Source organism: Diadema setosum, chromosome 10 (genome assembly GCF_964275005.1).
Source record: "Diadema setosum chromosome 10, eeDiaSeto1, whole genome shotgun sequence".
Taxonomy (NCBI): domain Eukaryota; kingdom Metazoa; phylum Echinodermata; class Echinoidea; order Diadematoida; family Diadematidae; genus Diadema; species Diadema setosum.
The window spans coordinates 30,923,263-30,948,648 of NC_092694.1; the positions used below are offsets into that span (position 1 = coordinate 30,923,263).

The 25,386-nt window shown below is 37.8% G+C and overlaps 2 protein-coding genes across 2 annotated transcripts in view; one reads left to right on the forward strand and one right to left on the reverse strand.

Annotated features, from left to right (window-relative positions):
- Positions 1–14,534, forward strand: part of LOC140234056 (uridine-cytidine kinase-like 1) — a 36,480-nt gene extending 21,946 nt beyond the window's left edge. The window contains exons 14-18 of the mRNA XM_072314137.1: positions 5,263–5,385; positions 7,073–7,180; positions 8,116–8,173; positions 8,814–8,912; positions 10,702–14,534. Coding sequence (XP_072170238.1) covers positions 5,263–5,385; positions 7,073–7,180; positions 8,116–8,173; positions 8,814–8,912; positions 10,702–10,739 — 426 coding nt within the window. The 3' untranslated portion in view covers positions 10,740–14,534. The remainder of the gene's footprint in view (positions 1–5,262; positions 5,386–7,072; positions 7,181–8,115; positions 8,174–8,813; positions 8,913–10,701) is intronic.
- An 8,729-nt stretch (positions 14,535–23,263) lies between these two features.
- LOC140234308 (tyrosine-protein kinase Src42A-like) overlaps positions 23,264–25,386 on the reverse strand; it is a 73,999-nt gene continuing 71,876 nt past the window's right edge. The window contains exons 7-8 of the mRNA XM_072314370.1: positions 25,127–25,283; positions 23,264–23,475 (exon numbers count right to left, since the gene is read on the reverse strand). Of these exons, the coding sequence (XP_072170471.1) occupies positions 23,264–23,475; positions 25,127–25,283 (369 nt within the window). The remainder of the gene's footprint in view (positions 23,476–25,126; positions 25,284–25,386) is intronic.

Here is a 25,386-nt window from a genome sequence, read left to right on the forward strand (position 1 = left end):
GAGATGCACAAAATGCACAAGTATCTCCCCAATTACACTTTAAGTAACCTCACTGTTTGTTTTTTTTTATTTATTTATTTATTTATTATTTTTTTTTTTTTTATGTGTGAGTGTGTCGGCAGCCCTGGACTGAATAGATTGCTTCAAGAAGATATTCCTGCACAGGTCATGATAGCCTTGGTAGAAATGGCATCTCAGGACATGTATTAGACCAGCCTATCCCATACCAAGTATATTTTGTCGCTATCCATAGAAACAATAGTCACAGGAAAATTTTTCATATTCTTCTCAGAGAGATTATCTTGTTGTTTTCAATGAGATTATATGAACTTCTGCCTGGATATCTTCTCGGTTATACTTTCCTTATTTTTGCTGCGATTTTCATGATGTTCCATGTCTGCATATTACACTCAGCATATCTCATAGTAATCAGAGCATGGTTTAGTCCTCGCCTAGTCATTAACTTATCAACCAAATCTGAAAAAAAAAAAAAAAAAAACATTCACACATATATATATATAAACTGTGACATAATGATTACACTATTCATATATAAATGACTGCTCATGTAAACATATATCAAGTCATATCAAAACATGTGCCCCACCCTGCTAGCATTCACATACATAATGTCAAAGTACGAGTAAATGTATTCTTGGTCGGTGATGGAGTTGCAATTACTCAGGCACGTAGACATCCATGCACCAAGCCATGATTTGGTGTGCTATTTTAGTGACATGCAATTTGTATATCATGCAAAACTTGTTTATAACTTAACTGTAAATGGCATTAACCAGTTGAGGACAGGCTAATTTTGCTACAACCCGCATTTCCCATAGACACTTGCCTGAGTGTACTCAGGACACATCTTCAATGGGTTAATATTGTGATGGTCTCATCTTTGTGAAATCAATGGTGCAGTATAAAGTTGCCTCCTGCTGCACAAACTCAATGGCCCGAATTCACAAAGGTGGTACAAATGAAACCATGGTTTATACCATGGACAAAAACCATGGAGCGCCAAGTGTCGCATGGAATATTTCCTTACGAAGTCAGTCATTTCGTTGATGAAATTATTGTTTTGTAACGAAGTGACAACATTTTGTAACTAAATAAACATTTCGTCCACGAAATGATAATTTTGTAAACGAAACTGTCATTTTGTTGACGAAATGACCAATTTCGCAACGAAATAATCTGTGTGACACTTGGCGCTCCATGGTTTTAGTCCATGGTTTAAACCGTGGTTTCATTTGTACCACCTTCGTGAATTCGGGCCAATGTATCATCTCAGTGGTGGGTTGGGAAATCAACTTCTTGAAAAAGCATAGTAACTATTTTTCATCCCATCACTGAGGTTCTGTATCGCCTCTTTCACCACTCACAAATTTGTCCTCGAGCAATTTCTGATTCTCAAAATATTATGCTTACAAAATATATCCTTGTATTCTTTCCTCAAGCAATTTCTGATTCACCAAAAAATTTTATGCTCACAAAATATATGCTTGTATTCAGAAGTCCAGGTGATTTGACTCGGGAGAAACAATGCTGCAGTCTGTTTGATGAGACCACTTTTCTCCACTGAGAGTTAAAGCTGAAACATTGTTCTCAGAAGGGCTCAAAATTTATCTGCCACTTGGAATTTGCTGGCAATATATCAAAAGAATCTACCTGATGTCGACACTAAATGCCAGGATAAAAAAAAGTTGTTTTGGATTACAAGTATTTTGTTTCATCTGCATATCGTCGCTGGGGCGACAAGACCTCGTATCTCAAAAATGTCAAATGTTCAGGAGAGCCAAAAAACATGGCGGCCAAAGCACTATACTGAATGGGATAGCCGTTCCTTTGACATGCCGTGGTGGCTTCATTTTTGGGGAAAGACAGCTGGGATTTGGACAGGACATCACTTAACCGATTATTTGACCACTAATGCAAAAAAGTCATTTTCACCAAAATTTGAGATACAAGGTCTTGTCACCCCTGCGACGATATGGTAAATAATACCTTTACATAGGATTAAAGCATCTTGATTCTCATACAAAATTAAGAATTGAGATGAAGGAGGCTCAGCAAAAGTTACAAAATCAACTGCAAAGGCTTTAGACAAAAGTGATTACAATTTAATTTTCTGACACTTAAAGGAAAAACACAAAACAAGACATTGATACCTGTAAATTAACATCAGCACTGTGTTTTGGAGGTATATACCTGTAGTCCGTTGAAACAGAGGCAGTGTTTTATTAATTGTAATAAATCTACAGGTAACAGTTGTCCAACTGTTCTTATAGTCAACATTTCTTCATTTTTTAAAGTTATATACAGGTACTACAGATTTTCCCTCAGGAAACTGCATTAAGTTAGAATTATTATTTTTTAGTCATTATCATTGCATGCAGAGACCATCTTATGACCCAGAAATTGCTGTGAAAACGTGTGAAACTTTTTTTATCCTGTATTTTCTTTTGAGGAGCAGTTCATTTGCTGTGTTGTGGTTGTTTTTTTTTTTTTTTTTTTCATTCACAGATACCATGCCACACTCACAATGTGTGAGAATCTAATAAGATGTGTTTATTCTTTAACATCATAGTAGAGATTAGAAAGCAGAATGATTGCACATTTGAACACAGTGTTATTGTCTATAGGCATCTGAACTGTAGAGGGCAGTAGACTTGCCTGGTGCTGCAGGCAGACACTGAATGGCATTGGTCTGCTGGCTGTGAATTCTGAGTACTAGATTATTAGCATGTGTTTCATCAGTGATGATATGGTACAGTTAAACCAGGCGGCCCCAAAGTTCTTAAAGGAATCTCTAAAAATTGCCTTCTCTAGAACCAGAAGTGATAGGGCTAAGTTAGAGCTATGAGTATATAGAGCTGGTGTACGTCCTGTAGTTTCAAGATTGTTCGTGGCAGATCCACAGATGTGCCCCTCAAAGCCCCGTATGGGGACCAAATTAGGAGCTATCTGTAGTTTCCACATTTTTATCTTCTTGAAAATGCATGATCAAATTTTCACCAAACTAGGCAAATATTACTGCAAAGGTGATACATGTAGAATGATGTACATACTGTATGGGCCCCATGCCCCCCAGGGGACCCCATAGCCCACAAATTACAGCATCTTTTGAAGATACTCTACTACTTTGAGGAAGAACATTAAGAGTGGGCATTCTTTCAAGTTTGTTGTGGCAGATCCAGGGGTGGTCCCCTTGTGGCCAATAGGTACCGGTATACTCTGTAAAAATGCATGGAAGGTGAAGTTTGCAATACTCGAGTGAGTGCTAAATCCTCTGGGTCTCCTGTTTTATTTCCAGTGAAGTGTGTCCTGTGCAAGAATGAGGGACACTGGAGTCGTACTGGCACAGAGTTACAAATGGTCAAATCTACAGCTCTATCACTCATCTGGCTTTATAGAACGGGTTATGGAAATTCTGTAGTCTCAGTGGTCCAAGAGCCATGCGTCAATTTTTACAGGCTGCACATTTGATATAGAATTCATTACGATCACAGATAGGCTGTAAATATTGTGTTGCACACTTCGATAGTGAGAGAGGCTAGCCACGCATCCAGTAATTACCGATGCATGGTTGCATCTATGGCAAGCCTGGAAAAGGAAATGCATGATCTAGTAAATCTGCCAAGCAGCGGTAATTATCGGACATACAATTTTCATAAACAATGGATTTCTGGCAAAAATTTGCAATGACCTCCTTTTTGTAAAATAGCTGACACATATCTTTTCGTGTGTCATTAGGAGTAGTGTGCCTTTGGTACAACTGTAACTCCGGAGTCCCGTCTGGACCCACTAGTCTGTGCCTCGTTGGTTAAGCAAATCCATAGTTACCTTCTGCACTTAGTTCCTACTGACACATTCAGACATGTGCATCATTTGAATAGTATCGCGCCTGTAATAGGTACATACATTTTTTTTTTTTCCAAGAAGCAAAGACCAGTAGTTATTAGGGAGCTTTAGATTTTAGACGCGCGGACGTTCAGAGGGAAAAAACATGTTCTGAGCATGTGCAGAAGCGCGCGTCAAGTCGATCTATTTTCAGCTTGCATCGCCCGAGTTTTTCACTACGCGTACTGGGCTATTTTTACTTACGTCTGCACAGTTTGCAACGTAGAGAGCTACTTCAGCACTGATCATATGGGGGCTCGATTTTATTTTTTTATACGTTGCGTCCCAGCGTAATCTAAAGCTACTTTTCAGCACGATGCAGGGGAGAGGAGAATGTCCAGCGCACTCGTCATCTCAAACATCCGCGCGTCAAAATCTAAAGCTCCTTATTGATACACTGACAATACCGTGGTAGGCCAAATCTTAGCTCTACGAGATGAAATGCTGTTCCGTTCGTCCTGAATGCATCACACTGATTATTAGTGCCAATTTTGTTGCACTTCATGTGTGTGAAAATTTATGAAACTCGCTGCATCAATAGATTGGGGTATGTTTGTTTCTTTTTCATTCATTTTGCTAACTTGGATATTGAAAACTTGACTGACCAGATCTTCTGCTGCAGTTGTTACAAAGTCATATTTTATTGGATTCCGACCATGCCATATTCTTCATACCCAAAATTTCTCACTATATCTTTATCTTTCAATGACTAGTGCTAGTCTATCTATCTCTCTATTCTTTTTCTTCTTTATTTCAGTTATGCAGAATGCAATTATTTGATCATGCACATGTAATTCATGAATAATGGAACTACCATGGACATTCAAGCACATTGTAAATTTGTGGTGATTGCCCACTAACAAATTAATGTCATACATTTATGATCACAAAAATGTAATGGGGAAAGTACCTGTGTGAATTCCATCACATGTGAATATAGTCTTGGTATACTAGTAGCTCAAGCATTGCTGAAACACCCCAGTCATATCGTCACATCCTTGCTTTACTGCATATAGCATACAATTTACATTTTAATAGTTGACATACTATTTTCATCTAACCTGAGCAAGAAAAAAAGTTATCTTTCTTGTAATGTATCTCATGATAAGCTTTCAAGGGTTCGACTCATAATCTTTTTGGAATGAGAAAACAAAAATATTTGCATCATGCATATCAAATTGGCAATTCAATAGGGAAACTCTTGTTTATGTCAACAAACTTTAGTTGCCCTATGTGTAACATGATATACGACTGCTGTGACCCTGTTAAGAGTATGCAAAGGTATGACAGGCAAACTAACCCGTGATCACAAATAGAACAGCCCAGAGTTTGATCCAGTTCATGTGTCTCCACATTCAGATATGCGGCGTGTCCATTCTGCGAGCAGGGGAGGTCATGGAGCCCGCATTGTGCGAGGTGTGCAAAGACATCAGGCTGGGGAAGATCCTCATTCAGACCAATACAGTGACTGGAGAACCAGAGGTGAGCTTGGTCTCAGGAAGATGGTGCACATTATGTTTGTGATACAGGTGACGTAATGTAATAGTAATGGACAAGATTTTAATGACGTCGTCAAGCCATGCTGAGGGACAAAACTGCGTATGGGGGCTTCCATACGTGTAGTCAAGTGTGTATCCCAAGTCCCATCATCTCGTGTGATTTTATTAGGCCAGCCAGGCTGACTGGTATGTGGTACATGTATTGCGTACTATAACTATGAGCTTAATACACGTACATGATTTGATTTTACCCTCAAGCAATGTGTCCGTTGACGTCATGGAACCTCGTCTATAATCATGATAACAGTTGTGTCTGTTTTGTTTTGTTTTTTGGTTTTTTGTGTGTGTGTGTTTGATTAACCCTGTGAGTTCTATTGGTGACTTGTACATGCACAATGTCGATGACATCTTGTGGTGTAGTCCTGAGATGGTTGGAGTGTTCGACCTTTTTGAAGGAATATACCGGTAGATCAAGTTCCTGTTTCACTTGCGTGCAATACTTCAGCAGTGGTCACACTGGCAAAACTTTGTGAACACTGCGTTCACACTGGCAGCCAAACTTCTCGAATGTTAGTACTCAATAAGTTCTCAAAGTTTGGTTCACTGGTGCTCATGTGCAACAAAGAAGAAAGAGCACACTGTGTGATAGCTTTGTAGGCACCGCAAACAGGAAGTGGTAAAGTGACAAACTTCACAAAAGTTTAAACTCGGTGTGTTAAGACTGCACAAACTTCAAGAAGATTTGTGAGGGTTCAGGAAATTTTCCCCAGTGTTGGCGGTTTCATGAGAATTTTGTAAGAAGTTTTCAGGAAGTTTGCGTTCAGACTAATCAAACTTTGATGATGTTGTCTGTCCTCATATGATTTGAAATCAATACACTATGTCAAGCAACTACAATGACACCAGCTTCCTTTACACACGTACATTTTTTTCTTTGTGTGCCTTTTTAGCTCACCTGAGCCAAAGGCTCAAGTGAGCTATTGCGATCGCCCTTCGTGCGGCGTCCGTCGTGCGTCGTCCGTCGTCCGTCATGCGTAAACTTTTTACATTTTCATCTTCTTCTTGAAAACCCCAAGACCGATTTTCATCAAACTTGGCAGGTAGCATCCCTAGGGGGTTAGGAACTCAATTTGTTAAAATGGGCACCATGCCCCACCCAGGGGGCCCCCAGGGGGGCCCAAATCCCCCAAAATTAAGGAATCTGTAAAAATCTTCTTCTCTAGAACCAGAAGTGATAGAGCTAAGTTAATACTATGAGTGAGTACATTAATGACTGTAGTTTCAAGTTTGTTCATAGCAAATCCAGGGGTGCCCCTCTTGGGGGCAGGGGGGGGGGGGTTGGGAAGGTCCAAATGGGGGCCTGAATTGTACATTTTCATCTTCTTCCTGAAAACCTCAATTTATCAAAATCTCAATTTATCAAAATGGGCACCATGCCCCACCCAGAGGGCCCCAGGGGGCCCCCAATCCCCCCAAATTAAGGAATCTTAAAAAGAAATTGGGCCCTTATTGTACATTTTCATCTTCTTCTTGAGAATGCCTGGTCAAATTTTAGTAGAGCTGTGAATAATTTAGATTAGTGACTGCGTGAAAGGTGAACTTGCGATACTCAGGTGAGCGCTAGACCCGCGGGTCTCTTGTTTTTGTTGTTGTTTTTATTCTGTGTGTAGCTCCACTACCTTCGTCTGCCAAAGGATATCAAGAAGGATTACGTCATCCTGATGGACGCTACCGTGGCAACAGGCGCTGCAGCCATGATGGCAATCAGAGTGCTGCTGGTAAATATTTTCAGTTATCACCAACAATTGTTAAATTGAATAGAAATACAGGCTGAAAGACTTCATATTCATATTGTTATTTGAAGATTATCTTGTTTCATCTCTTTAGATGCTGTGTATGTTTTAGTTTGAAACAGCACATTCATCTTTTCATTAATTTCTGATGATATTGAACTGCAAATTAAGATTCATGGCGCATATGCCGAAGCTGGCCACGCCTCCCTGATCTTGCAGGTCACTTTCTGAAACTTGGAACTATTTCTTTGAGGCCTGATACAATCATACACGTCAAACCCAATATCTCGGCACAATTTTGACATTCTAATATCACTGACTATTCTACCTGCATTTAAAGGTGTTATTTACCATTTGCAGATGAAACAAAAACCGATCTTTAGAGCTTCAAAATAGTACTTAGATGTGAGTTAGAGATAGAAACAACCAATGTAAAAATGTTAATCAGAGTATAATAAACGTCAAATATTGTTAATTATTCTAAATGTTAACAATAGTCATAATAAAATTGTTTCTAGAATAAACCTGCTATATACAGCTATGGTTTATTTAGAAAAATAGTGATATATCTCCTTATATTTTAGAGTGACTTTATTGCAAAATTATTTATATGCTACACTGTAGGATGCTTTGTGGTACAACTGACCTACACTATATGCATCAAATGTGATAACTCAAACATTTTTTAGGTCACTGTTCCCAATGGTAAGCAGTACCTTTTAATAAAGAAATTAAACAGTGCAGAACATGATTCTTGCATTTCATCTATTCAGTGGCATGTGCTTTGAAAGTCAAAAGCAGACTTACAGGAAAATAGAGCTGGTATATTTTTATGCTTGGATGCTTGAAAATAACATGCATGACGACATTTCTTTCTGTTTTGTTTGATTTTTTTTTTTTCTCCCTGCCTTGCTTTGTAGGACCATGAAGTTCCTCAGGAAAATATTCTGTTTCTCTCACTTCTGGTGGCTGAATCAGGTCAGTCTATTTACTTTGACTGATTTAGATGTCATGTTATTTTCATTTGAATGCCCCTGGAGGATCAAATTATTTGGCTGGCTTTGATTTGCAGTTTTGACAAAATGCAACTGTGAAAAGAAGGTTTTTGTTTTTTTGTTTTTTTATCGAAGTCACTCCGCTGCAGTGTACTTAAAGTCCTGAAGTATCCATCTGTTCATAGATATTATCTATTTACATGTTACCTTACTGCCTTTCTATCTATGTTGATTGAAATAGAAAGATGGATTATTTATAGATAGAAAGATAGTGTAGAGATACAATGTAGTTAGATAGATAGATAGATAGATAGATAGATAGATAGATAGATAGATAGAAAAATAAATACAATGTAGATATATAGCCCTCTTTTGGTTCTTTATTGTACGTACATACAGTGTAAATATATACACATGCCTGTACTGTAACTGCATCACTGTGTGAATTGGGGGGCACGATTGCACTTGACAAATCAAAATCTCATTTCGTTGTTTGGTGTATTAAAAGGGTTTGGACTGCTTTTATTTTGGCAGTGATATAAACAATTTCTTCAAAACCAGTCCATATCTGTACACCATCATAATGACTACATGATAAACCTTTCACCACTCCGCTCTAACAGGCGTGCAGACAGTGGCATACGCTTTCCCCCGGGTGAAGATCGTCACGACGGCTGTTGACAAGGAGGTCAACGAGAACTTCCACATCTTGCCAGGCATCGGTGAGTGGCGGCGCCCTCTAGCACCCTCCCTTGGCCAGGCCAGCACATTAAGTTTAAATTTGAAGAGCAATTTTTCCTTGTTATCCTTTTCAAGATTCTTGTCAATCTGTGCATTTGAGATATTATTTCTTTATACATTCCTATGCCTGTATAAGATATGAGAAAATAACTTACATTTTGTTGTACATATGTAATGTTGAAAGTGGGAGAATTTCAATGCCTCCTTACTTCTTAAAGGTAGGGGATACCTTTTACAGAACTCCCAAAATGCAGCAAAACATCAAATATGAACCTCAGGGGACTTGTTTAGGCCACTGCTTAGAAATTTGGAAGTCAACAGTTATCTACAATTTGAATAATGCACAAAACTCAACTACTCAGTAGTTCTGTGTGTCAGCCACACTTAAACCTTTTTGTTGCAGTCTTCTGTATTTTTTATCTATAAACACAAATCTAAAAGTATAAGAGCTGATGTAATAACATATAGAGTGTGTGGCAAGAATGTATATAGAAATGTTTGTAAGTTTTGATGAACTTTATTCATAAAATATACATGATGGACACACATGCAGTGCATGGGTCTGCAAAGGTAGCCTAGTAATGTACTGGAATTTACGGTGAGCCCTGAAAAAAATTCAATTCAAAATCTAACGGTCAATAAAAATGTACTGAATGTTACCTTCCATTTTCAATACTTTATGGGAGTTTCTAAGATGATACTCTCTTCAACATACCACTGTGTTTACACAACTCTTCGTTTAAGGCATGCAAATGGGATTCCCTACCTTTAAAATGTGATATCTGAGCAGTCATACTTGATCTCATTCCTTTTGAGTATAGAAATTATATGATACATATAGGTGACCATCCGTGATGAAGATTATTCAATCAGCTGTGATTCCCAGTTAAATAGTGTGCATCACAGTGATGCAACAACAAAAAATTTTTTTGGATAGGGAAGGTACTGAAATCACAATTCATGTGATTTATTCCATGTTTTGCAATGTCTGGAAAGAGGTTTCTTTTGTGTGTGTGTGTGTTTGTTTGTTTGTTTGTTTGTTTGTTTTTTTAATACACGAATGCAATCATTGCCAAGCAGTAGTGACCACTGTAGGAATAGTACCTTGGTATACAGTTAGTTAACTGTGGTACTTTAACTCTTTATGCGCTATGGTGTAGACCCCCTGTTTGCCACATTATTCTGAGACTGCTATGCAGGCATCCTTTTGGAAACCATTCTTTTTTTTTTTTCAATTTCATGTTACTTTGTATAGATTTTTGTTATGCTGGACATGCATGAGCAAAGTAGTAGAGAAAATTCCAAGCTTTCCTATGATGTAAATTCTAAGACAAATCTATGATTATTTTTCTTTCAAATGATCATTAGCTACATATTATTGTCCTGGCATGACTTCTGCACACAAAACGGTGACAGAAACATAGAATTTGCATAAATATCCAATATGGAACACCGCTTTATTTTCAATTGCCTCATGATGCAAGCTATATGTGACAGAAATAGAATCGCTAGTGATGCTTTCACTACACTGTGGCATGTGGCGATTTAGTGATCGCTTTAGGAAGGTTTCTGCGTTTGAGCAAACGTGCAAACTTGGTATGCCGTAAGCTGGGTCGGGCATCCGAACATGGCACATAAAGTGTTTCATAAATGGAATGATTATGTTACCAGTGATGATTGTGATGCATGGCTCTTGTAGAGGGCATTAGTGACACCTTCCCTCACCTTAATGTCTCTTTCCTTTGTTTTGTGTTTTTCTCTCTCTTACAGGTAATTTTGGGGACCGGTACTTTGGAACAGGATTATGACATGGAATATCGGAGGCTTGATCCATTTTTTATTTTTTTTTTACAACCTGTATTTTCATCTGGTCATTTTGTGAACTAACTTGAAATATTTACATACATATGTTGCCAATTCCTACCTTTCGTCTTCTTCTTGGCCAATCATTTGTTACGTGATAACATTGTACAGCTGTTTTTTTTTTTTGTTTGTGTGTATGGAAGGGAAAAATTAGGACCTGTCTATGAGAAGGTCAGTGCCATTTGCTTCTGTTTTTCTGTTCTTTTCTCCTGCAATCCGTACTCGAGTGACTTGAGTGTTAGACTGAATGGTGATATTCTCAATACCTCGGAGTGGAGGATAAAATTTGCTTTGCTGGGTTTACTATATAACTGGATGTTTTCGCATGAGTCATTTTTCTCTCTCGTTAAGATGAGATGAATTTTGGGTGTTTTTAATTCTGCAAAATCTACTGTAGCCAGGGCTCGACACTAACGGTGGCCCGGTGGCCCGGGGCCACCAAAAATGAAAGTCGGGCCACCAAATTTCAAAAGAGGGCAAATTTGGTGGCCCGCCTTGGGCCACCAAAATTTTTTTTTTAAAGTATGTCAATAAATTTGTAACCTTTTGCGCCGGAAATGCATGAATGCATGCTGTGAGTTAATGTTTTGTATTGTTTTTTTCGGGCCACCAAATTTTTCTTTCGGGCCACCAAAAATTTGAAATTGATGATTGGGCCACCAAATAAGAAAGTTAGTATGGAGCCCTGCTGTAGCCATCAATGATGGGAACTTTTGGCAAGTAAATGAGTGTGCTTTTACTTTCGTGTTAATTTCTGGTTGCGCGAAATGTGCCAAAATTTACACCCTGCAAAAATTTCCACTTTTACAGTATGATGTAAAACTGTATCTGGAATGTAGAGATTTCACTCTAGGCTGTTTTGTATTTCTCAGTGCTTCTGGCTGCGTGCAAGCTTACTGTACATGATGCTACATACACTCCCACCTATCAGCACCTCATTGTGGTTTAAAGTTTTTTACTCTTTGTTTATGCTTGTTTGTGTGTATTTATTTTGAAGTTGTAAAAAGAAAACAACAAGGAGTAAGTTCTTTTTTCTTCTGTCTGTTCGAATGAATCATGTCTTGGAAGTATTTGATATGAAGTTTATGTCAACCATGGCAGATCTGTATCATGCTCATGTCATCCAACATGAGTTTTGTTTTACATAAATGAACAAGAGCATGTTACTGCCTCAAAATGTCAAGGGCATTGATTGTACAAACAAAAATTATATTCCAAAGTCTGTAGATGCTAGAAAAAGAAGTAGTCTTTGTTTTTATGAATCCAAGACTGATTGAGGCAAGAAAAAAAAAGAGAAAGTTGTCGGGAAGAAAAAGAAGTAGTCTTTGTTTTTATGAATCCAAGACTGATTGAGGCAAGAAAAAAAAGAGAAAGTTGTCGGAGTTTCAAATTGCCTTTGCTCTGGACCGAGTGCGTGTCTATGTCAATGGCGCTGAAAGGGACACTGTGATAGTGTTTTGTTACTGCATTGATACAGTGTATTTAATTTTGAACAAGTTCTTTGCTCTAGTACGAATAGAGTTTGTTTGCAAAACAAGTCAACTTCATTCTTGTCAATTTGAGATGTATGATTGTACCTTTTAAAAAGTAAAGAAAATAATAAGAAAATATACATTTTTTTTTTTCTTAATTATTACTTGACACTTAACTATTGAACATGCTAATCGTTCTAACGGAAAGCTGCAGCAGAGCCTCAACATTGTGATAAGTTTCATCTCGGTGTACAAGTCTGCAGGTCTGTGTAGTGTTACCAACTGTCTTTCCAGTTCTGGCACACTGGCACTTGCTTGCAGCCTTTAGCAAAACACTTCATTCACATTACCCTTCTCTCTACCAAGGTGTGTTTGATGAGGCTCTAGGAAGGAAGATTAACTATGTTGTAAGGCAATTTTACAAGTGGTTAAAGTTGTGATGAAAAGGCTATGTTGAAGTCATGAAAGAGAAGGAGTACCTTTTTGAAAGAAAGAATTTGGTTTGAAGAGAGAGAGAGAAAAAAAAATAGAAATATTTCAACCTTAGATATGAAGTAGAAGGCATCAGTGTTTAAGAGGAGGCGATATTTTCACGAGTTGTTAATTTATATGAAATTCTGGAAAACATGTGAATTATATCAAGTATACAGTATGTGCTGTAAAAATGGTCTACAACATGCGTGTATATATATATATTTTTTTTTTAAATACCGGTACCTGTCTCAATATATCAATATTAACTAACCATCATGCGTGTGTGATCAAATGGAGGAAGACGTGCAAGACAGATTCATGACTAGTGTTTCCTGAACATTTGTAACTAGCCTGAAATGGCCCTCATTCCGTTGTGTGCCCCTGGCAGAAGGACCCTAGCATGGTAACATTAACATTGCACTATTAAAGTCCTTTCTGCCTGGCACACAACAAACTTTGGCCACCATGTTGAGCTTGCTGCCAAAAAGATCTACAGTTGTACAATATTTAGTTACTTTGCACATATCATAATGCTGTACAGCTGGCATGAAATACACTCATGTATATGAAGATGAAGTGTTTCATTTAGTGTTTTCAGAGTGAAAAATCCATGTCATATTCAACTTGCTTTTAGTAGAGTATGATAAGAGGTAAAAAGTGGTAGAAGTTTCATTGAAATCAGACATAGCAAAAGAATGTCAAAGAATTTTGAAGTATCATATATTTCCACTATTAAATGCAGGGCAACATCGTTATAACGAGCTGTTTGGGGACACTGAAATTTCCTGGAGAGAGTTACGTGTATATCGTCGCTGGGGCGACAAGACCTCGTATCTCAAAAATGTCAAATGTTCAGGAGAGCCAAAAAACATGGCGGCCAAAGCACTATACTGAATGGGATAGCCGTTCCTTTGACATGCCGTGGTGGCTTCATTTTTGGGGTAAGACAGCTGGGATTTGGACAGGACATCACCACTAATGCAAAAAAGTCATTTTCACCAAAATTTGAGATACATGGTCTTGTCACCCCAGCGACGATATGGGGTATCTCATTGTGTCAGGGATATAACAAAAGAATATAAAAGGATTAGACCTACAAAAATTTACCTTCTTTGTTGTTTGTTTAATCCCTGATATAACAAAATACCCAAGACAACCGGGAAATTTCAGTGGCCCCAAGCAGCTCATTGTAACAGAATTCTCCTGTTTGTGATTTCGACTTTCGGTTTTATCAACACTGCAGCAGAACCTTTTTATAAAGCGGTCGGATATACCAGTAACAAAACCCTCTAATAACAAGGTGATTTCGCAGGTCCGAAGTCTTTATACAAGATGTATTTTGTATTTCTGTGTATTCATACCTTATTAGAGTGAGAAACCCGCAATACAGGGTACCGCCACAGATTGTACAATGTACTGTACATGTAGGTCCTCATAATGAGGTTCCCGTAGAATAAGTTGTAGTACATTTACATGTATTTGGAAACATGGGAAAGTTTAAAATTCTACAACTTTCTTTGATATTCTAGTTGTCATTTGATGAAAACTGCACCATTCCATTTGTCTGATTTCACTCCACTCATCAAGGCCAACTTTATTATTTCACATGGTTTGGGACTACACTTCAAAACGGACTATGCTATGCAGTTGCTCACTGAATGGCACAAAACTGTATTCTTGGACAACAGCAAGACTTCAAAATGTGGATTAACATTACATATCCTCTGTGGTATAATGTCCTTTTTTGTTTTAGAAAGTAAATATTGCGCTATGAGTGCAAAATTGAAATACAAATTGAGTCCAATGGTTTCATTTTTTATGGTTGTAAAGATGGTGTTGAACTTCGGGACTACTTAGCTCAATAATCTTGTATGTTGCTAGACTTTTTGTGTGATCATGAATATCACTATTAACACACACACACACACACACACACACACACACAAACAAACACACAAATGAAAACAAACAGAAAAGAAAAGAATATCAGAAAAAGTCAACGGCACAATTCAATATCCTTACAGTTTCTTTTGTACATTTATTTTCTCATCATACATCACATAATTACAAGAATTTTGTAAAAACTATCGGGACAAATATTGTGAGATGAAACGCAATGAATGTTTATACTCTTCTTCAAAAAGATTTTTAAGCACCACCATCACAAGTGATGCTTCCCTCATCTCAATCAATAACAAACTAGGTATGATCTGTACCTTTAAGTTGGAACAAAAAAATAAGTCTAGTTTAATACATGTCTTGGTTACATGGAAACGATACATTTTACGTAGAGAACATGTACGCTTTCTAACAGGGAAGCAATGAGAAATTCCTACATGTATTTGGGAAAACATTTCATCACTTTGTCAGGACTCTGGTACATTAACATCATTACCTCAGCTGTTGTTTCAAACAGCGCCAGCAAATTGTTCTGTAGTCTCGCACCAGTCTACTTTTAGTGCATTAACTTTAACATCATCTACTTGTGTAAAATGACCATCAACAACATTAACGCTACTAGACTAACATCTGAATGGGTGTAGGAGCGATGACGTGAAATGCACTTTGCACTAGTTTGTTGGTATCCAGCATAAAACGGGTGAAGCGTGTAAAAAGCCTTTATCCTACTCTATGAGGGTCTGACATTGCACTGACAGAATGGACATGACACTGGGGTTATTGTTTGTCATGAAGTGTGGAGAGTATTTATTCCATAGAGTGAGCCCTCTATGTGAATAGGCATTACAGTGTTGTAACATATAAGTCTCAAAAAGCAGAATTATTGTTACAACGCAAACGTCCACTCGCAGAACAAAACAAAACATTGAGACAAGACAAGATAAGATAGGTCAAGATGGGTCTATATCTGCCCTGGACTACATCGCAATGCTGCCTTTCTAAATGCTCTTGATTATGTACTCAACATGCAGGAACATACACGTAGTTGGAAAAAAAAAACATGTACCCTTGCATCGAATCCAAAACTCTCATCCAACAGTTGACTACATACTAACAGGGAAAAGAAAACAAAGTTATCATTTACACTTTGTTTGAAATCAAACCAACATTTGTGAATATTTCTGGCACACCTGCAGGTACGAAAAAACAAAAATGATAGAGATCATATTCTGAACACGATTGAGATACTTCAGACATTATCCTGGGTTTTTTAATAAAAGCATGATTATCTCACTTCCCATAATCATGCAAGATTATACACTTCAATTCTATCAGAATTTTGTACCGAGTACAAGGGAGCATTGAATATGATGATAGGATTACTCATGATTCAGCATCATACTATACCATTGTATCCTTTTTTAATGAAGTCATACTGGGAAATAAAACAAGAGGTCACATAAATTGATTAAAAAAGAAAACTTCATTGGGACATCTTATTCAATGTTCATGACAAACTCTGCAATTGAGAAAATTTATCACATATTCATAAGAGGCATGCTACATTGTATAAATTGCATTTGTACGTCAAACAGGTGCAATGTGTGTACTGTACTCTTTGATATAAAAGTTATTTCCCACACAGCTAGTTTCAGTTTCTGTTTTCCAGAGAGAGTTAACACCAATTTTCGTCCCATCCTCAGCCAAATGTTGTGAATTGTGTGACAACTACACTGTACTACATCATTTAAATGACATGATTTACAAATGTAAAGGCGGACTCTAGTTACATCAGCTACATAAAAACCAATGCACTTCACTCTCCCCGATAAAGTTCTGATGCAACAAACTCTTACTATTAAAAAAAAAAAAAAAGATCCCCAAAAATGTCAATGTTTCTTTGAAATTGTCTTTCAAACACTGATATTAAGTAATACAACAAAATTTCACTTTATAAAAGTGATGTCAAAAGGAGTTTACAGTAGTTTGGTGTACTCTTCTTTAGAAGGTTTACAAGATTCACTTAAAGTTTTTTCTTCATGACACTGAAAAATAATATTAAAAAAAAGAGGAAAAATTGAATATGGCAGGTACAGGTAACTGCATTAATATACTAGGTGTATGTAATTCAGATGGCTTAATGGAGGGATTTGTTACATCAACTTTATGTTAACTGTACAAATTCAACATCTACTGCTGATGAACTGCGGTGAAAAGTGGGGGTGAAATATGAAAGAAAGAAAGAAAGAGCACGATGAATCAAATAAAAACATTTTAGCAGGAGATTATGGCTGAAGTACAGTGTACACGTATCTTTGTGTCACATTTTCATCATGATAAATGATGAATTAAAGGCCAATAACTCTCCAATCTCAACGGTTTCAGACCACGAATATTGCAATGATACATTTCTAATGGCACGATTATAGACACAAACAGTTACAGAGATACAGAGCAGTGTTGGTTCATTCTGGGATGATATACTATGAATACGAATACAGGCAGGTAGAGACGAAAGCAGCTCCATGGCAGAGAAGTTAATAGCCTCTGAGCAGATCTGGCAGGAAACAAAATATATGAATCAACATCCAAACAATACATTGTAGTCCATCTCCCACGTGACACCACTAAAATGTACGTCTGATATTGCAAGCATCTGAAATCAACCGCAAGTCCCTTCAGAAAGCACTTTTGTGTAAACGCAAAGTTGTGACTGACTTGGGGGGACTTGCGCTTGATTTGTAATGTTACCTTTCCAGGCAATATTTTTAGCAATCGAGTCTTCAGACCACGAATATTGCAATGATACATTTCTAATGGCAGGATTATAGACACAAACAGATACAGAGATACAGAGCAGTGTTGGTTCATTCTGGGATGATATACAGTATGAATACGAATACAGGCAGGTAGAGACGAAAGCAGCTCCATGGCAGAGAAGTTAATAGCCTCTGAGCAGATTTGGCAGGAAACAAAATATATGAATCAACATCCAAACAATACATTGTAGTCCATCTCCCTTGTGACACCACTACAATGTACATCTGATATTGCAAGCATCTGAAATCAACCGCTAGTCCCTTCAGAAAGCACTTTTGTGTAAGCGCAAAGTTGTGACTGACTTGGGGGGACTTGCGGTTGATTTGTAATGTTACCTTTCCAGGCAATATTTTTAGCAATCAAGTCCAGGGCCCTGTCTTATAAAACTTGTGATAGAAATCAATCAGTCACAAATCTCTTGAAAGCTGCAATCAATCGCAACCTGTGTTTGATTGATTGCAGTTCTCTGTCTTAATTTCAATCATAATTTTTTTATAAGATGGATTTGCATTCAATCATAAAGTTGTGATTGATTTGAATCAATCACAAGTCTCTATAAGACGGGGCCCAGAAACATTGTTTTACCCATTCTAGTGAATAAAAAGACAGGAAAAGTAATACAAACATTGGTGAATGGCAGGAGAGAAACATGATAAAGCATTACAGACTGAGGGCATGTAAAATTTGTAGTAACTATATTTTTCATACTACATGATCAAAGGCAATCCATCTCCTAGATGCATTTTGTCATTCAGGGCAGGAAAATAGCTTTCATAATGACACATACAGAGAAATTTTGATAATTGAAAAGAAAATCACCAACAACAAACAATAAGCAAAAGGGGATAGAATACATAGAGATTTGAATGATGAAATAACTTACTGTACAATGACTACAAGACAAATAACAGAGACTTGAATATACATTGAATACAGGTAAACCATATACAGTCCACAGCCATGGAAATCCACAGAACCCCGCCAATCTGTTTTACTTCACTGGCAGTACCCCTGAAGGTCAGAGATTGAAAAGAAAACAGGTCGGCATGCATTGCTGTTGGAGGGCCCGACCCGTGTCGGTGGAGCCACAGGTAAAAAGTTTGTCTTACGGATGGCACTTAAGGCATTATCCATGTAGATAATTTGTTGAGGATTTGAAAAAGAAAAAAAAAACACACCAACAAAACAATTGTAGCTGTTGTAAGTTTGCGTTCTTTTAAGTCTATAGTAATGGTTTGAAATAAAAAATGTCCCAAAAAAATTTGAAAAAACAAACAAACAAGAATCTTTGCACCCAAACAACATGATGCGATCTGGTATAACCCTTCATCATCAAGACATGCCACTTTCACATACATTTGTACTGTAGACTTATCCTGTTGAAGACTAGTCCCGAGTATACTTGGGCAGGTGTCCATGGGAAATGTGCGTTAATTTCAAAATTATGCCACATAACACATCTGGGCCCCATCAGCAAGTTGATTTGATTTGCAAGTGGTATTCTTTTTCTTATTTCTCTCTCTTTTTTTTTTTTTTTTTATTCCACATCAGTTGTGCCACCCTGTACAAAATCTCCCTGCTTAGAAAGTCAAGTACCATGGCTAGTGTTGAGTTAAAAAAACAGTAATATTAGAGTCTGATTTTAAATTCAAGTGCGATGTGAATAGTTAGACAATGGCTTGGGTTTAAAATGTGGTACTGTATGTTGGTACAGTGAAGGCAGGTAGTATGGTCAACAGCCTAAATGAGTACATCTGTACTTTGGCAGTATGCATCCAAACCAGGTCCAAATCCATCTCTGAGTAATTAAAAAAAACAACACCTTTAGGTCTCAACTACTGATGTTAAAGCTGATGATTTTTGATAGAATACACCAGTACAGAAAGCCCCATGCTCTACATGCACATCCTACAGGCAACAACAAAAATTGACAATATATCGACAGGTAGCTAAGTGTAATTTGCCGAGCAGTCACAAACTACGCCTTCCAGCCACTGTGTTTAAGATCCCATGTTTCGACTTCAAAATGCATTGTCGTCCATTTTTAAAATAACATAAAAACAATGAGAAACAGGCATCTGTACATATTTTACATAGTCTACAACATTCATGAAAGTGCTGAGTAAAAAACAAAACAACATAGGTGAAAGCTAAAGACACTTTGTGTGCTCTGTGAAAGTGCTTCTGGTTTCTCATAATCTTAACAACGACTGGAAAAAAAAAAGTTAATGTACACTTGTTTACAAATTTAAAACAGCTAGGCTAAGATAGAGCATTTTTTTTTTTTTTTTTACAAACTACTCATTATTGCAAATAAATAACAAAGAATCAACACTTTTCGTTTTCATGACAAAACTTAATACGGACTCTCTTCTACATGGAGATCAAAATCATTGCGGTGTTATTATTTCAACCTTTGCAAAGACCTTCCTATCAACACATGTCCCACATATCCCCCCCCCCCCCCGACTTCGACAAATTGTTTTTCGATATCAGTTGGTGGTGATTTCCCTATGCAACAAACACATAGCTTTTCTCATCAAATGGCAGATCAAAAATACATTGTATAATGTCATATTTCTTACGATGTCATCCATTTTCTATTGGGTGAGTGGCACAAGGTATATGGACATATTTCTGAGAACTGCCAACATTTGACAATTCATTACGAAAAAAAAAAAAAAGCTCATGTAGTTCCATTTATAAAACAGAGGAACATACAGGTCTAAAATTACAAGAAGATTCAAGCTGACAACCGCAGATAACTGGGATGAACAGAAGTAATAGACAGCCACTTTGGGAGAAGGCATACAGTCGATACACTTATACATATATGGCTGCACTAAGAAGTTTCATTGCTTCTACAAAAGCAAAATCAATCAATATCCTGTATAGAAAAAAAAAACAAAAAAAACATGAACACTGTCATTTCTTTTTTCCATATCAATATTTGAAGACAAACTTTTGGCCTTCAAGCAGAATCATAATTCATGGAGACGATTCCATTTTTCCCCCTTTGTACACATGATAAATAGGTATATCTCACAAATAACACTCAATACTATATTGTTACAAAGCAATAGATGGAAAGAATGTAAGATTCTCCTGGACGCTGTGCACGCTTCCATGCTTGTGCAGGTCTGAGTAAGAACTGCTTTTAAAAGTTACAAGGCTGCCTACGACTCCATGGCACTTCCACTGACAACATATAATAAGGACCTTGGTCTTTAAAATCGTCACATATTTTCTCTTCTGTGCACACACTAATAAAGCTCAGACTGAACTCTTGCTGTGTTCTGAGTAGTCCACCGACAGTCCTCAATTTGCACAAGAGAGTGTTCACAGATGACATACACACACTGAACAGTTGATAACCACTTGACCTTTATAACAAGTATTCATTGTAACATACTGCTACGACAAAAGTGACATGAGAGTAGAACGACCAGGTTCTTGTAGCTTTAGCGTTTGGTCATACAAGGTATTAAAAAAATTAAAAAAATTATGTGCGGGCTGCTAAATGTCGATGGTATGTATGCGCAGCTACAAAATATCTGAGTGGTTGTTCATCATTCCACAAATATGGTGAGGTGTCTCAAGTATGACAAAAGTTGGTCAAATCATTACAATGTTGTGCGCCTTTTATCACACGATTGGATACATATACAGTGCTTACACAATATGACCTACGTACGACCTCACAGGAAACAACGATACATGTACGGTAGATAGATTGAATCTTTCACTCTAACAGAGTATCGGTATCTACCGTCATTCTTTCTTCTAAAACAAATTTCATTGCAAAGCTGCTACTGAAGTTGCATTTTGCAATTGCGGTCACAGCTACATATAAAAATTGATAGAATTCTTGATTATTCCAATGTAAGAAAATTTAAGTTTCCTTTTGAGTTAGAATAAAACTTAACATATTTCAAGAGAAAAATCTTTCTACATGGGTCTACTTCATCATTCCATGGAATTTCATGGATTTGTCACAGACAAGGTCAACCATGAATGTACAGTGATTGTCTAAACCCTGTGTAATGTTGATCCTAAACAGATGAATAGTACTTCTGTCCTATGCAAACATGATCAAAATTGGTAGATTCTTTTGCATGTGACAACACAGCCAAATGAAGAAGAATGTCTTCTTCTTCTTCTTCTTTTTGCGTAACATCATGATTATATTGGTGGTTTTGTTTTTAGTGTTTGTATGCCCTATGTCAGTTTCACACGCATCTCAGAATAGTGCCTTTTCCTGGACAATATATTCTTAATATTGTCCTCAAGACTAGCCTGTGTGACAAAAGCAGTTCTCATATCGAAAGTATGCAGCATTTTAAACCTTATTCAGGAAATGACTATTATAGTGTCTGCCAAGTTTTCGCTTAAAGAGAAAAAATAGATAGTCGCGTCATGGCTTTGAGACTTGCAAGAATGGACCAAAGGTACAGATTTCATACTGATATAATCACTGATCCATACTGCATTAGACTATAGAGTGGCATGTGTAACATCTGTGTGCATACACATGATTGTACAGTAAGCCTGCCAATTAATCATGACAAGATTCAAACTTGATTTGCTCTGAATGTCCACATAACTGCAGTGGTACTGGTTAATTGGCAATCCCTAGAATCATTTCCTCATGCTACTAAAGGGGATTGTTAGCGACCGTAACTGCATATTTCACAGTGAAGAAAATATTCCTCAAAAGCTGGTTGTTTGTAGCCAAGCCATGTTGCCCCAGTTGTTGCAATCAGTACACAGTTGCCGCTTCTGGATATTCTGCAAGCAAACTTGGTTCCCGATGATTCTTTGACACAAATCATCCTACAAGATGATTCAGTGTCCCTTGAATTCATTCTTGTTTAAAAGCTTAATTTAGCAGTTTTACAAAAACAGTACTGTAAAGTCAATTTCATATTCCCCTCTCTCCTTTCCTTTACTCCTATTAAACTAATGTTTATTCATGAAGTATGAATACTTCCTTAATTATCCACAGTTTGAAAATTCAAACACTGAGTGACTACTTGTAAAATATCAAATACTCTTAATTTTTATAGTATTTATTTGTCATGAAGAATCCACTTTTGTCTCTCAAAGTAAATCTATGAATTACATATTTTTTTTGCGAGGAGTACATGTTTGTGAAAAAACAGAAAAATCTTCTTCTGCTACAATAGCATTTGATCATTTTTGGACACCACGCTCACAAACATCTCCTCACTATACATTACACAATCACAGTAGATGGACACATGGTCAGTTATAATCATTGATACTCCAGGGTTCATTTACACTAGACATCAGCAAAATAATAAAGCTCAAAATGGGCAGAAAAAGTGGCCAGCGTTTGTCTTGGTGTAATGGTACAAGTCTTGCTGTTTGAACATAAAAAAACCTCAGTCAGTATTTATACACAACCAAAGATCATCATGGCAGTTGAGAAATAAAATCAGTCAAATTGCGCTCCTACGGAGGAAGTTGCACATAATATCTTACAGAGTTTTTCTCTTTGCATTTTTTTTTTTGAGTCATGGCACAAGAACACTCTATTGCCTGAGAAGGAGCCATTGCCAAGAAGATTTCTGTGGATACGATGCAAGCAAAAAGAATAAAAGGATGAAGTCCAAGTAGACATGAGGGACACAAGGAAAATCTCAGGTAATATTGCGTTCTGTGGCGTCGCAGACGCATCGCATAACATGTGCCCGGTCCCAGTGAACGTGAACTCCCCGATTGCATCGCACACATACTGTACGGGCCGGGACCAGCGAGGGCAGCGCACACTGCTCAACCAATCAGCGGATGGATGATGCCTCGCGGTACTGCTCGCCCTCCATGACAAAGAATTCCTCCAGCTTCCATTGCAGGGTCTCAAAAGTCGGCCGGTCCATAGCCTTGGACTTCCAGCACTCCAGCATGATCTCGTAGAGCTCTGGCGGGCAGCCGGGTGGGCAGGGCATTCGGTAGCCACGGTCAACGTTGTCCAATACCTCCTTGTTGGTCATGCCTGAGGGGCAGAGGGAGAGGCACAGTAGGTTACCATTGACATCACATTTATCATAATGCAAAAATCATTAATTTGTTCACAAAAGTCTCTAACTTTTATCAAACACACATCAGTCAGCGTTACGTGTTACAGGGCACTATTAGCAAACATCAAATCTCTGATCTTGTTTTATTTTTTTCAACACTACTTTCTAAAAACCCCGAGTATGGTGACAAGGCATCAGTAATTTCTATTCATCAGGCTATCTATCTATCTATCTATCTACAATGCATCTATCTGTATGTCTATCTATCTATCTACACCTGTATCTATCTATCTATCTATCTCTCTAAATATCTATCTATCTATCTATCTATCTATCTATCTATCTATCTATCTATCTACGATCCCTCTCTATTTATCTCTTCACTTTGTTAATAATATTACTATCCAGTAAGAATGGATCTATCCATCTGTAGCTCTTCATCAAGTTTATTCAGCTTTCCCTGTTTTGAATAAGATGGACACAGGAGATCAAAGTTGGGAAACTGTCACAGATCTGTCATCAAATGTGGGTTCAAAAGTCGCCTGTCTGCTGTAAAATGCCCTCAGACATTTGAGGAATTTACCACTGGCATGAGGGGGCAGGGGACACAACGCACACCCTTGATCATTTAACCCTCACAGTGCTTTGTTCCTGAATGGCTCAGATGTCTGGAAACTAACTGTCAATGAATAGAGGTTACCTAATCCCTCTAATCACTATTGTGTTACCATGGCCTTCCTGTTGGGACAAGGCACATTGCTACACCCAGGGAGGTGTAAGAATAGGAGAGACAACTCGTTCGTAATTCATGCGAACACATGTTTGGTTTCAAAGCGTTACAATGGGATGTCTAGCATTCCACTATATGCTTTGAAGTCATGCTCTGCACCGCTCTAGTTGCAAGGCGAAGTTCGGAGACGAAGAACGCATTTCACCTTTCGTTGAATTACAAGCTTTTTTCCCCCGTAAAATTTTAAATGAAATACTTGAATTGATTAAGAGTAGTTTAGGAAAGAATTCAATATTATAAACATGTATTTCTAGTTTCTTCGTAATGCGCAAATCGAAATGAAATGAAAATTAGGCCCTCTTAAAAACCTAATATTTTTCTATAATGCGCACATTTCCGCATGTTAGTTTTTCTATCCTTTAATCTGAGATATTTTGATCTTTCAAATAAAGTACTCCGCTAAAGCGTGCACCAGCGTGCTTTTAAACTATTTGCTGTTAAAATTGGCAGTTTTACACTGCCAATTTTGATTCACTGCTCCAATTCAAGGTACACAAATTCATTGTTGCCATCACATTGAAAGAGAGAGAGCGAAATGCAGTAGGGGCAAGTATTTCTAGATGTGAGAGCGCTAGTCCCGATTATTGATGCTCTCTTTTGTCAAAGCACCTGATTTCCACCTGTAGTTAAGCGCATAACTTCTCGGCGGTGCCGCGCATCCTTCAAAGGAGAGCAGGAGTTGTCTCTCCTTTTCTTACACCTCCCTGCTACACCTGAGCGGGCTCACAAATCTACATCTAGATCAAGTTTGGAGGTCTGCCTGAATGCTGATGAAGAAGGCTTGGCAAGCTACATTGAGTGCCCCATCACATAAAGGGTCGGAAGGGTGCACCCACCTGGGTAGGGTATCCGGCCGTAGGTGATGATCTCCGTCAGGAGGATGCCAAAGGACCAGACGTCAGACTTGATGGTGAAGGCGTGGTAGTTGGCTGCCTCCGGCGCTGTCCACTTGATGGGGAACTTGGCTCCCACGTGGGACTCGTAGATTTCATCCTGGAGAGGGCAAGGAGAGGAAAAGGAAAAATTCATTTACCAGATGATGATCCAGATGATGATGATGATGATGATGACGATGATGATGTTGATGATGATGTTG